Source organism: Chaetodon trifascialis, chromosome 7 (assembly GCF_039877785.1).
Source record: "Chaetodon trifascialis isolate fChaTrf1 chromosome 7, fChaTrf1.hap1, whole genome shotgun sequence".
Lineage (NCBI taxonomy): Eukaryota > Metazoa > Chordata > Actinopteri > Chaetodontiformes > Chaetodontidae > Chaetodon > Chaetodon trifascialis.
In genome coordinates this window covers 890,475-902,550 of record NC_092062.1, presented here as the reverse complement: position 1 = coordinate 902,550, position 12,076 = coordinate 890,475, and the positions used below count along the sequence as shown (strand labels likewise).

Below are 12,076 nucleotides of genomic sequence, written 5' to 3'. Positions count from 1 at the left end.
TAAAATGGAAGTTATCACCACATTGACAGATGGGTCAAAGACGTGGCATGTCAATTCTGGTGTCCGAGGCATGTTTATAATGTTAGAAAGATATAAAAATTTTAAAACACTACATTTTGTTACTCAACTCTCCCCACTTAACTTACTCATATGAGTATTTAGCATAAGAAATGAAAATTCAAGGAGCTATTTAGCTCAAAAGTACAAAACTGTCCTTCCTGGATAACGTCCAGGCTAAAAATCTAAGCACAAAAATATGCTAAAAATGTCAAAAATCTTAATAAAAGCATAAATGATGTACTGGGGCATAATTGTGTTGATGTTTGTAATTAAACCTACAAATATAGTAACAACACTAACTTCATTTACATTTTTATTCAAGAAATACTTTTGTCCCCATTTTTGGATTCTCAAATGACAATAATTGGATATGGATAGTCATGTGACAGGGTGTTGCATCAGCCAACAGATTCTGAAGGACCCCCAAAAGATATCAGAAGGTCAGTAAGTCTCTCTTAAAATGTTGATAATTTGACCTTTTCGCTCGGTGGTACATGATGTACCACCATGATGTGTCTTTCTGGATAACGCTAAAAAAACATTTCTAATTTTTTTACATTTTAAAATTACCTATTTCATGTGAAATACGACATTGATGTGTTGAAGATTAAGCTAATATTTTACACAGTAGACCCAGTTAGTGCCTGATAATAAAGGAAAAATTGTTTTTTTGTCCTCCTGGATAACGATATGTCCTCCCTGGATAACAAAGATATTCTGTTACCCAGGACATGACCTCTGTTATCCAGAATGGACATGTTAATCAATTCAGATTTGTATCGATATCTGTAGATTTTTAGGCATTGATTTGATGTTGTATTGTTATACTTTTATTATTATTAATAACAGCAATTGATTAATTAAATAAAAGAAGCAGTATTGTGTATTTTTGAACTTTTGTGGTATTTTTGTCATCTTTTTCAATGATAGCAACACAGGACATTATCATAGATATTGTGAAGTGATTACCCAAAAATGAGTATAGCTTTTGATGTTTAAGGGTCAGTTTTGTTCTTGCAGATGCCGCTGTCTAATAAAGAAAGGGGAAGACTTTTTAGGGCCAGGAAGAATGTTGACCCACAAGCTAGGGCTGAGTATGTGAAAGTGATTCTGCAGATCAGTTAAAAAGGATTAAAAAAATAGGTTTACACTTGTTTGCAAAAGGCTAGATTTGTAAGTTAAGCAATATGATAGCTTATACCAGGATACATTTCTTCTGGAGCAATTGGCATCGAGGTAATTGATCAAACCATTATGTCATTTGTTTTGTTTCTAGCTACTACAAATCTAAATTCAAAGCTAAGCCCAAGACACCTATACAGCTGATGACTCCTTCTGATGCAAAAAAGAAAAGTTACTATAACGTTCACTAAACATGTACTATAAAAAACAACTCAGTTACAGTTACTGAACTCTTTGAAAGATTTGTTGCTTTTAGTTCATTTTATTGTGTAATCAAATCCACCCTAACCCTGTTTAGAGAAATCAACTCAAGGTTTTTGAACAGTTTAATATTCTAACATTGAAAATGACTTGGTCACATATAGTGACTTTGACTCTGACATTGTTGAAAAAAAAGTTTGAATTTTTTGTGTTTTGATTTAAAAAAAAATGGCCACCAAACCTGTTTCCTTCCAGTTACATTGCTGGGTAAGTTTCAAGTTTCATTGTTGCATGAAAAAGATGAAAAGATTAAAGAATTTTACAGTTTTTCACGATTGTTAACACACAAAAATCTAAACTTTGGCACAATTTGCACAACCTTAACTTCACGTACCATTCGCCCGACCCGAATTGTCACTACTTCACACTCCCTTATGACTCCCCTAGACTCTGACTTTCCTTCTTTACACTCTGACGCCAATTGCACATCACCTTGTTGTCTAAACACTACACACAATGTGCAGTTGTTGCACACACCTCTCATGTAAAAGCTCAAAGCTTCAACCTACAATACACTCTGCAGTCAAATGCACATTAACTTGTTGTCAAAACACTACACACAATGTTCTGTTGTTATACAGACTTCTCATGTGACAACTCAGTGGTATCAACCTACAACACACAAGTATTCAAAACTCAACAAATTCAGGTCTGGTGAGCAATTAGCAATCAGGACTGCAGCATATAAGTGCCTTGAGCCTCCTCCTCTGTGTTTGGTGAACAATGGAGAACCTTGAAGAGAGCAACCAGAGAAGGAGAAGTCTAAGAGTGAGAGGAGGAGGAGGAGAACAACGAGAAGGAGAAAGAGGACAAGGAGGGGAGGAGAGAGGAGAAAGAGGGCATGGAGGAGGAGAGAGAGAGGGAGGACATGGAGGAGGACAGAGAAGAGGAGGAGGAAGACAGAGAGGAGCAGAAGGAGCAGGAGAACAGAGAGGAGCAGGAGGAGGACAGAGAGGAGCAGGAGCAGGACAGAGAAGAGCAGGAAGACAGAGAGGTGCAGGAGGAGGAGGACAGATTGGAGCAGGAGGAGCAGGAGGACAGAGAGGAGCAGGAGGAGCAGGAGGACAGAGAGGAGCAGGAGGAGCAGGAGGAGCAGGAGGAGCAGGAGGAGCAGGAGGAGGAGGACAGAGAGGAGGAGGAGTAAGAAGAAGGAGAACCATTATATCAAATGAGATTCGGGCCACTGTGATAGACCATGTGCTGAACCATGGTTTGAGCATGAGGGGGGCTGGCTTGAGGGTCCAGCCCAATCTCAGCCGATTCACAGTTGGTGCCATCATAAGAACATTCAGGATGGAGAACAGGTACTAGTTTATACTTTACTATAAATCTATTTGTCTTGTGTACTGTAAAACAATACAGCATTTGTGTACTATGTATTTGTGTACTGTATACATTGTGTACTGTATATACTGTGTACTGTAATACAATACTGCATTGCAATATAATACAGTGTGCTCACAGTAGTTATATTTTGCAGGACCGAAAGACAACCTCACAGTGGGGGAAAAAGACGTGTTTTCACACCAGAGCAGGAGACCCTAATTGTGAACATGGTTCGTGAAAACAATGCAATTACCCTAAGACAAATTAAACAGAAGATCCTAGCAGATAATGCAGCTTTTAATACCATCCAGAATGTCAGCCTGTCTACACCGGACCGTGTCCTCAAGAGGAATTCATTAGCTATGAAACAGGTCTACAGGGTCCCGTTCGAAAGAAACACAGACCATGTGAAGGAGCTACGACGCGACTTTGTGCTTGTAAGTCCCATACATTACAGTAAGCACTGACACACAGGTAATGTAGCCTACCTGTGATGTACAGCAATATATTTTTTTTTCCTTTTCTACAGTGTCTTTTGACCTCTCTGTCCATACAGTAACTTGCATTCTCTCTGTTTTTGTTTCAGCGAATCCAGGAGCTTGATACGGCGAATGAACTATATGAATATATTTTCATAGATGAGGTTGGGTTTATTCTGGTCAAGAGAAGGCGCAGGGGAAGAATTGTCATAGGCCAGCGGGCCATTGTTGGGGTCCCTAGCGTGGTGGGAACATAACCATGTGTGCAGCAATAAATCACCATGGTGTCCTGCACCGCCATGTACATCTTGGTGCCTGTAACACAGACTTGCTGCTGGCCTTCCTTGATGACCTCCACGAACAACTTGTTCCACCAGATCACACTGATGATCCAAAAAGAATTAATTATGTTGTCATCTGGGACAATGTGAGTTTCGACCGGGCTCTGCTTGTACGTCAGTGGTTCCAGGCCCACCCACATTTTACGGTGTTATTCCTCCTGCCGTACTCTCCATTCCTCAACCCCATAGAGGAGTTCTTCTCTGCTTGGAGGTGGAAGGTGTATGAGCGAAACCCCCAGACCCAGGTCCCACTCGTCCAGGCCATGGAAGAAGCCTGTGGTGACATCAGCCTCAAGTCCATTCAGGGATTCATGCGCCACTCAAGGCGGTTCTTCCAGAGATGTCTAGATAGGGAGAACATCGCCTGTGATGTGGACGAGGCCCTCTGGCCTGACAGAAACCGAAGGCATGATGATGCTTGATCATGATGATTCTTCAATCATGTACAATAAAAAAACATTTTTGGCTGCATATTTGTGTGCTGTTTTAAGTTTGTTTTATGAAAAAAGTAGGCCACACTGAGTCATTTTTACAAAAGGAGAAATATCTTATTTTCCAGAGTCATTGTCATTCATATGGTGTGTTCCATTTAACAATAGTGTTTTCAATTTTGCAACTTTGCAACTTTTCAACTTTTTGGCATTAACTATAGTGTGACAAACAGGAATGAATGAAACAATTTCACTATAAATGTCCAAATGCATTACATTAATTCGGCTGAAAATGTTGTTTTCTGAGCAGTAATTATTTGTTGGGCTCTAACTGTTGTTATCTATAAACTTTTGAATGCCAACAATAATAGACATTTTAATTTATTTTCAAATCCCAGGAAGGACATTTTTCATGGGGGAAATCACATGGTTCACTGAAAAATGTTTATTGTATTCTCACAACAACTTCCTGTTGTTGAGCGGTATACAGAACACTCTAATAAAGATAGAAAGTAACTTAATGGGCATTTTTAGCCAATTTGATTTTTTTTTTTTTTTTTTTTTTCATTTTTTAAATCCTTATTCGTCTTACCATATATGACCCATATATGATTCCAGATAATAATTTCCAGTGAGAAACATGTTGTCTTCACTCAGAGGAGTGCAGAGGACAGAGAGAGCTTGGTCACATGGTGCAAAAACACTCACCTGAGGTTCAGTATAAGCTAAATTGATAAGCTTGTGGTGGACTACAATGCTTCTAATATAATAAGTATGAGATTGCTGCAAAGTGGCTACAAGTTCTAAAACACAGATGCTTCACACACATCTTCACCCTGTTGGCACAGCAAATCTATACAATCACCACAGTTTTAAGGAGGGAACCCAAGATTAGTATCAATCAGTCAAGTAGTTCTTTCCTGAATCCAAGTGAACACACTTTTGCCAAATTTAAAGATATTAAAAGATATCAAGGCATTCCTCAGGTGTTTTTTCAGGAGAATGGGATGTATGTATGTAGACAGATGAATGGACAACCCGCAAATACAATCGTTCAGCCACTGCTGTCACCATTGAGGTCAATGAGTTGTAGTCATGCATCTATTGTACCATCTCACATTTAAAAAACAATTGAAAAAATTTAAAATTCAGCCCCACCAGTGAAAAATAAGTGATTTGCATTTCATACCTCTTCTTTTTCTTATAGACGTCTAGTTCGTTGATATGATGATGTTTGAATGTCTGCTGTTCACACTGACAACACAGAGTCTCCAGGTATGCCAGTCTGCTCTCCATCTCCTCAAAGTCACCTTCCAAATGTGCTGGACACACACAAAGACACACACACACAAACACACACACACACACACACACACACACACACACACACACACACACACACACACACACACACACACACACACACACACATTAAACTTACTATGTCATACTACATGGCTTTCCATTTTCTATGTCGTAGTTACTTTCACACAATCACCCAAAATAAAAAACGTAATTCATTGAAATGTAATTAATTCACCTTGGATGACAACCAACAGGAAAGAACAGCATCCATGATCAACCACTCATATCCACTTAACACTGTGATTAGCCATCTGTGCAGCGGTAAAAAAGGAGCCATGGTTTGAACTTCTCTCTCTAACTCTCTTTGTTAGTTCTTGAACAACTGTTTTTGTTACTTTTCATGTGAACAATTTACAGTGGTTGACTTTGACAGTCACTTAAAGTGACTGTCAAAATACTGAGGTGGAAAGCTCAATATGTGGCATGTATGAGATTAGTAGATATCTCTACTAAAAAGACACCAAAAAAAACTTACCGTATAATGATACATTTGTTACTGGATGTATGTATGTATGAGAGTGTATGCCAGTATATGTATTTGTGTCATTTTATCCCACTGACTTAAATTGTAAAAATGTGTTGCAAAAAGTTAAATATCTAAATATCAAAGTTACAAAAAGCACAGCTCTGTCCACAAATTGCTCAAGCAATGCTGAAAATAGTAAAAAAAAAAAAAAAAAAAAAAAAAACAGCTGATATTGACTGAAATGCATTGTTTGAAGCTGAAATGTAAAACTGGATCTGGGAGCTGAAGTCCATTAACTGAAACAGCTGAAATGCCTTACAACTGAGGAAGAAAGATTATTTTACTTACTTTTTATTGATGTCACGTCTAAAACTCACTACTGCCCGATTTAGATAGCTACTTTCTAGGGGTTTTATTTTCAAACAACCACTTCATCCCAAGCTTCTTGAAAGGATAGTTACTAGATTACTAGGCTTTTGGTTTGAAAAACTAGCCTAATTATGAGTTCCCTCTTAAAATAGGTTTAAGAGTTTAGCATCAATCCACCAATCACAGCAGAGGTAGAAAGACAAACAGACAAACACACATAGAGATGAGAGAGAAAAAGTGACTGAGAAATTTTTAAAACAGTTTAATTTTTTTAAAGAGAAGAAATGGTATAATAAAAACTAAACAGAAGCATAAATGAAACGTGTGTGTGTACACATAATCATTGTGTGTGTGTGTGTGTGTGTGTGTGTGTGTGTGTGTGTGTGTGTGTGTGTGTGTGTGTGTGTGTGTGTGTGTCAGATGTCACAAATAATCACCAACTCTAACAACAACAACAACAACAATAATAACAACATTGAATGAAAATCATATGTAGTGTCTATGAGGTGGGGGTGGGGGTAAGAGTCTGTCTCCTGCCAGAAGGGTATGACTGAAGAAGTTTGTGTCCAGGGTGGGAGGGGTCAGGCATAATCTTTGCTTCTTGCCTCTTGGCCTGGAGGTGTACAGGTTCTGGAGGAGTGATAGATTTCAGGCTTCTCAGCAGAACAAATCACATGCAGCATACCATTCAATTCAATTCAATTCAATTCAATATTCCTTTATTTGTCCCTCGAGGGGAAATTCCGAATTTCACAGCGGCATCAATAACAGAATAGAATATTAAAAGACAAAGTGCATGCAGTTAACACAAATTATACACAAAAGGAATAGTATTTACAGACTTTTATGTCCTAAAATATTGCACAGTTTACGGAGAAATATTGCACAGATTACAGGCTTTTATGTACTGAAATACTGCACAGATTATTGCCCAGGATATTGCACAGATTGTTTCCCAAAAAATTGTCCAGTTCAGTTATTGCACAGAATGTTATGCAGATTATTGTACCACCTACTTGGAGCAGTTTCTATTGTAAAGTCTGATGGCTGCAGAAAGGAAAGACCTGCGATACCGCTCCTTCACACAATTTGGATGTAGCATCCTGTCACTGATGGAGCTCCTCAGTGCAGTGAGTGTGTGTTGGAGGGGGTGGGAGTCATTGTCTGTCATGGAGGACAGCTTGGCTGTCATCCTCCTTTCCCCCACCTCCTCCACCTGTTCCAGAGGGCATCCCAGGACAGAGCTGGCCTTCTTGATGAGTTTGTCCAGCCTCTTCCTGTCAGCTGCTGTGATGCTGCTCCCCCAGCAGACTACACCATAGAACAAGGCAGAGGCCACAACAGAGTCATAGAAGGTTTTCAGGAGTGCCCCCCGCACCCCAAAAGACCTCAGCCTCCTGAGCAGGTAGAGTCTGCTCTGTCCTTTTTTTTTTTTAAAGTGCAGTGGTGTTGTGAGTCCAGTCCATTTTGTTGTTCAGATGAACACCCAGGTACTTATAAGATGTGACCATCTCAATGTCCCTTCCCTGGATGTTCACTGGTGATGGGGGAGAGTGCGGGCGCCGACGGAAGTCCACAACCAGCTCCTTGGTTTTATCCGCATTGATCAGCAGGTGGTTCTCCTGACACCAGTCCACAAAATCCTGAATGAGTCCTCTGTATGACCTATCGTCCCCATCTGTGATGAGGCCGACAATGGCAGAGTCATCAGAGAACTTCTGAAGGTGGCAGGTGGGTGACAGGTGGGAAAAGTCCGCTGTACAAAGGGTGAAGAGGAACGGTGCCAGCACCGTTCCCTGGGGGCCCCCCACACTGCAGAGGACAGTCCCTGACACACAGTCCCGTGTCCTCACATACTGTGGGTGGTTGGAGAGGTAATCCACTATCCAGCATGTGAGGTCTACTCCTGAAAGCTCCAGCTTGTTCCTCAGGATGGCTGGCCTGATGGTGTTGAAAGCACTGCTGAGGTCCAGGAAAAGGACCCGAACAGAGCTCCCCAGCAGCTCCAAGTGAGACAGGGCTCGATGGAGGAAGAAGATGAGGGCATCGTCCACTCCGATGCCAGGCTTGTACGCAAACTGCAGCGGGTCCATGGACGAGCTCACCAGGGGGCGCAGGTGGGCAAGGACCAGCTGCTCCAAGGTCTTCATGAGGTGCGATGTTAGTGCCACTGGCCTGTAGCAGCTAGGGTCCTTAGGATGTGGGGTCATCCTTCCCAGCCTCAGACTCAGGTTGAACAAATGTCCAATGATCCCGCTCAGCTGATCAGAGCAGGATCTGAGGAGTCTGGGACTGAGGCCGTCTGGTCCCGCAGCCTTCCTGGTCTTTAACCTCCTCAGCTGATTTCTCACCTGGAGAGGTGTGAGAGACAAGTTGGAGCAGGGGGGCTGAGTGTCTTGTGAAGTGGCTGGGGGGCTGGGAGGAACAATGGGGGGTGGCATTGGTGGCGGTGAGCTGAGAGATGGTGATGGTGATGGAGCAGGTGAGAATTGTAGTGTAGAAGTGCACCATCACTGACTTTGGCAAGTTGAACTCTTCCAGCTGCTGCACAAAGTACATCCTCTTGACAAGTCAAGCTCCCATTTAAGGTCTTGGATGATGATGGTGCCGAGGAAGCGAAAGAAGTCCACACTGTCAACTGAGGAGTTGCATCGGGTGATCGGGGTGGGTGGGGCTTCATTATTCCTTCATAGCTTCACTATTCCACTTCTTTGATATCCCTACAGGTTTATAGAGATTTAATTTCTCCCTGTGGGCAGGAATAAGGTGGACCATATCACAGCCAGTGTAGAGTGAGGGATGAATTAATAGGCACTGCTAACTGTAGTCTCACAATGATGCAAAATATTCTTCTTTCTGGTCAGGGATTTAACAAACGGTCTGTGTTAGGGGACTTCGTGGCTGACATCACCTTTGTTTAGGTGGCCAAGGACAACAACTGAGGAGTCTGGGTTTGTCTGTCCAACACACGGTCGATGAGCGTGCGCTGTGCCTCCTGCACATTGGCCTACAGTGGAATGTAAAAACCAACCAGAATGAAGGATGCAAAGAAAGAAAAAGAATCCAACCTAAGCATTGACCAAAAAAAATCATGTATTTACTCTGTTTGATTTACAGTTGAACTTATTTAGTTTCACTAGATCACACAAACAGTAGATTATACAATATTGTCTCCAGTATTTAAGGAGAAAGAATTCATTACAATGCACCTGACTCCAGTTACAAGCCAGTGCCTTGGTAAAGGGCACTGACAGGAGAATTGATCTAAGACACAAGCTTTGATGGTGGGGGACACCCATTCAAGCACGGGGAGAACATGCACACTGCTACTCTGGCTGCTAATTAAATCCAGGACATTCTAGCTGTTGACAACAATAACCACTGAGCCACCATGCTGCAGAAAAGATATAATGCAAACAATGATGCTGATGCTGATACTTTGATTACTGAGCAGCTTTTCAAGTACATAAGCAACTTGCTTTATAAGATCATGTATAGCCTTCCATGGAAATGGTAGTCCCTGATGGCTGTGGCCTCTTTCAGCAGGATAATGTGCTGTGCCACAAAGCAAAATTGGTTCAGGAATGGTTTGGGGAGCACAACAATGATTTTGAGGGGTTGACTTGGCCTCCAAATTCCCCAGATCTCAATCCAATCAAGCATCTGTGGGATGTGCTGGACAAACAGCACTGCTGCTAACATCTTGGTGCCAGATACCACAACAGACTTTCAGGGGTCTAGTGGAGTCTCGATAGATCAGGGCTGTTTTGGCAGCAAAAATGTTGTTGCTTGATTGGTGTATATATAGGCTATATATTGTTTTCCTTTTTGTATTAACGTATTTTTGGTATTGTGCTGTTAAGTTTTCCGTTTACTGTGGTGTAAGAACGTTACTTTATGGAAATAAAAATACAGTGACATTTTGCATGAAAATGTGATTGCAATGGGTATGCAATATGTAAAACTTTGTATTACTGAAATCGGCAAATGGATAGTATTCAATTTAACAGCATTCTAGTACAGTAAAAATTCAGTATCAAAAAAATTGGTCAAGATATGGATGGAGAAGTGGATGTAAGGAGCATTTCCAGGGTCCACTGCCATACAGGCAAAACAACTCAACATTCATGGTTAGATTAGATTAGATTGAACTTCATTGATCCCTTTTAGAGGACCCCTCAGGGAAATTGTTGTTCCAGCAGCTCAAAGCGATACAGATACAATAGAAATAGAGAAAATATGTGCTATACAATGTTTACACTATGCCAAAGGAACTTTTCATTTTGAGGGCACTGACATTTTATGAAAAACAATAACTTTCTTTTGAAGCATGAGTTAAATTTTTGGGGTGAGTTTAACTTTTTTGCAGGTGAGCTATGTGTGCTGTACCATATAAGCTCTTTTGACAAATGCACTTGAATGCAATTGAAATATTGATATTGTGGTAGTACAGACTGGCATTATTGGGCAGGAATGCAACAGACTTCATACCTATGTTAGCAGTGATGGCATCAAGTTCACTGATAAAGGACGATAAGCTTTGCAGTTGTTCCTGTAGTTGTGTCAGAGTTGTTCTTCTTTTCTCCCAGTGTGCTGAGAGCATGACTACGTTCCCATCTACTGCCTGACAAAGAAACAGAAGGGCAGAGTTAAGACAGGGCAGAGAGGGCTCCTAGAATTATAAGATGCATTAACACAATTACTAGTAACAAACTCACTGTAAAGTCATTTGCTATCACAGTTAAACCTCTGTTAGTATAAAAATAACAACTCCTATCACTATCTGGTAACTTTTCTGGTAAAATTCCTTGTGCAGCCTCCCAGTCACACATCAATAATAGACACAATTACAACCATTTAACTACAGTGCCTAATTACCCATGATAGAAGCACAAATATCAAGGGAAGATGACCAAATCAGCTAAATATGAGCAAGTCAACAAAAGTAGGCAGGCAAAATGCTCTGCTTCTTCGGTCCTGATGGGACCGTGTGAAAAGACATCACAGAGACACACCCAGTCGAAACCCAGAACAAGTCAGTGACACCTGCTGAATCCTCTGTGTGAAACTCTGCAAAAAGAGATTATTCCAATGCTATCTTATAAGCAAGGAATGCAAAAGCAGCAGTCGCTTTCAGCTGATTAGATGAAGGGTTGCATACAGTTTGGGCGCATGTCTACCTCCAACCTCTCACAAAGGGACTGACCTACCATCTTATTTCTGTTAACGAAGAAAACAACTTGCAACTGGACTCCATTTTTATTCAGTTATTTATTTCAATAGAATGATAATATAAGCAATTTTATTTATTCTTTTCCGTGCTTTAGGACTTTCACAATTAATTAATCTGCTGCATACTTCCTCAATTAATCATTTGGTCTATAAAATGTAGGTAAAAAAATTTTAAATGAACATTTACAATTTTTTCTCAAGATCTTGTTTTGTCTGACGAGGAGTCCAAAGCCCGAACATATTCAGTTTAAAACAATATACAAACATAGAAAAAACAGGACTCTCCCTGAGCTGCCACCTTATTGTGGTGGAGGAGTTTGAGAGCCCCCCCTCCCCAGGGATGGGGCCGACCAGCAAGCATCTGATGACCGGGCCTTCGCCCATAGGGCCTGGTCAGGCCCAGCCCAAAACAGAGACATGGGTCCATCTTCCAGTAGGCCCACCACCAACAGGAGGAGCCGTAGGGGTCCGGTGCAGTGTGGCTTGGACAGTGGCCCAAGGCAGGGGCCTTGGTGGTCCAATCTGCGAACACAGAAGCTAGTTTTTGGGACATGGAATGTCACC

At 41.2% G+C, this 12,076-nt stretch overlaps 1 protein-coding gene across 1 annotated transcript in view; it reads right to left on the bottom strand.

Annotated features, from left to right (window-relative positions):
• dtnbp1a (dystrobrevin binding protein 1a) overlaps positions 1–12,076 on the bottom strand; it is a 58,411-nt gene that overhangs the window by 39,202 nt on the left and 7,133 nt on the right. Inside the window, exons 4-5 of the mRNA XM_070966160.1 lie at positions 10,772–10,904; positions 5,270–5,402 (exon numbers count right to left, since the gene is read on the bottom strand). Of these exons, the coding sequence (XP_070822261.1) occupies positions 5,270–5,402; positions 10,772–10,904 (266 nt within the window). The remainder of the gene's footprint in view (positions 1–5,269; positions 5,403–10,771; positions 10,905–12,076) is intronic.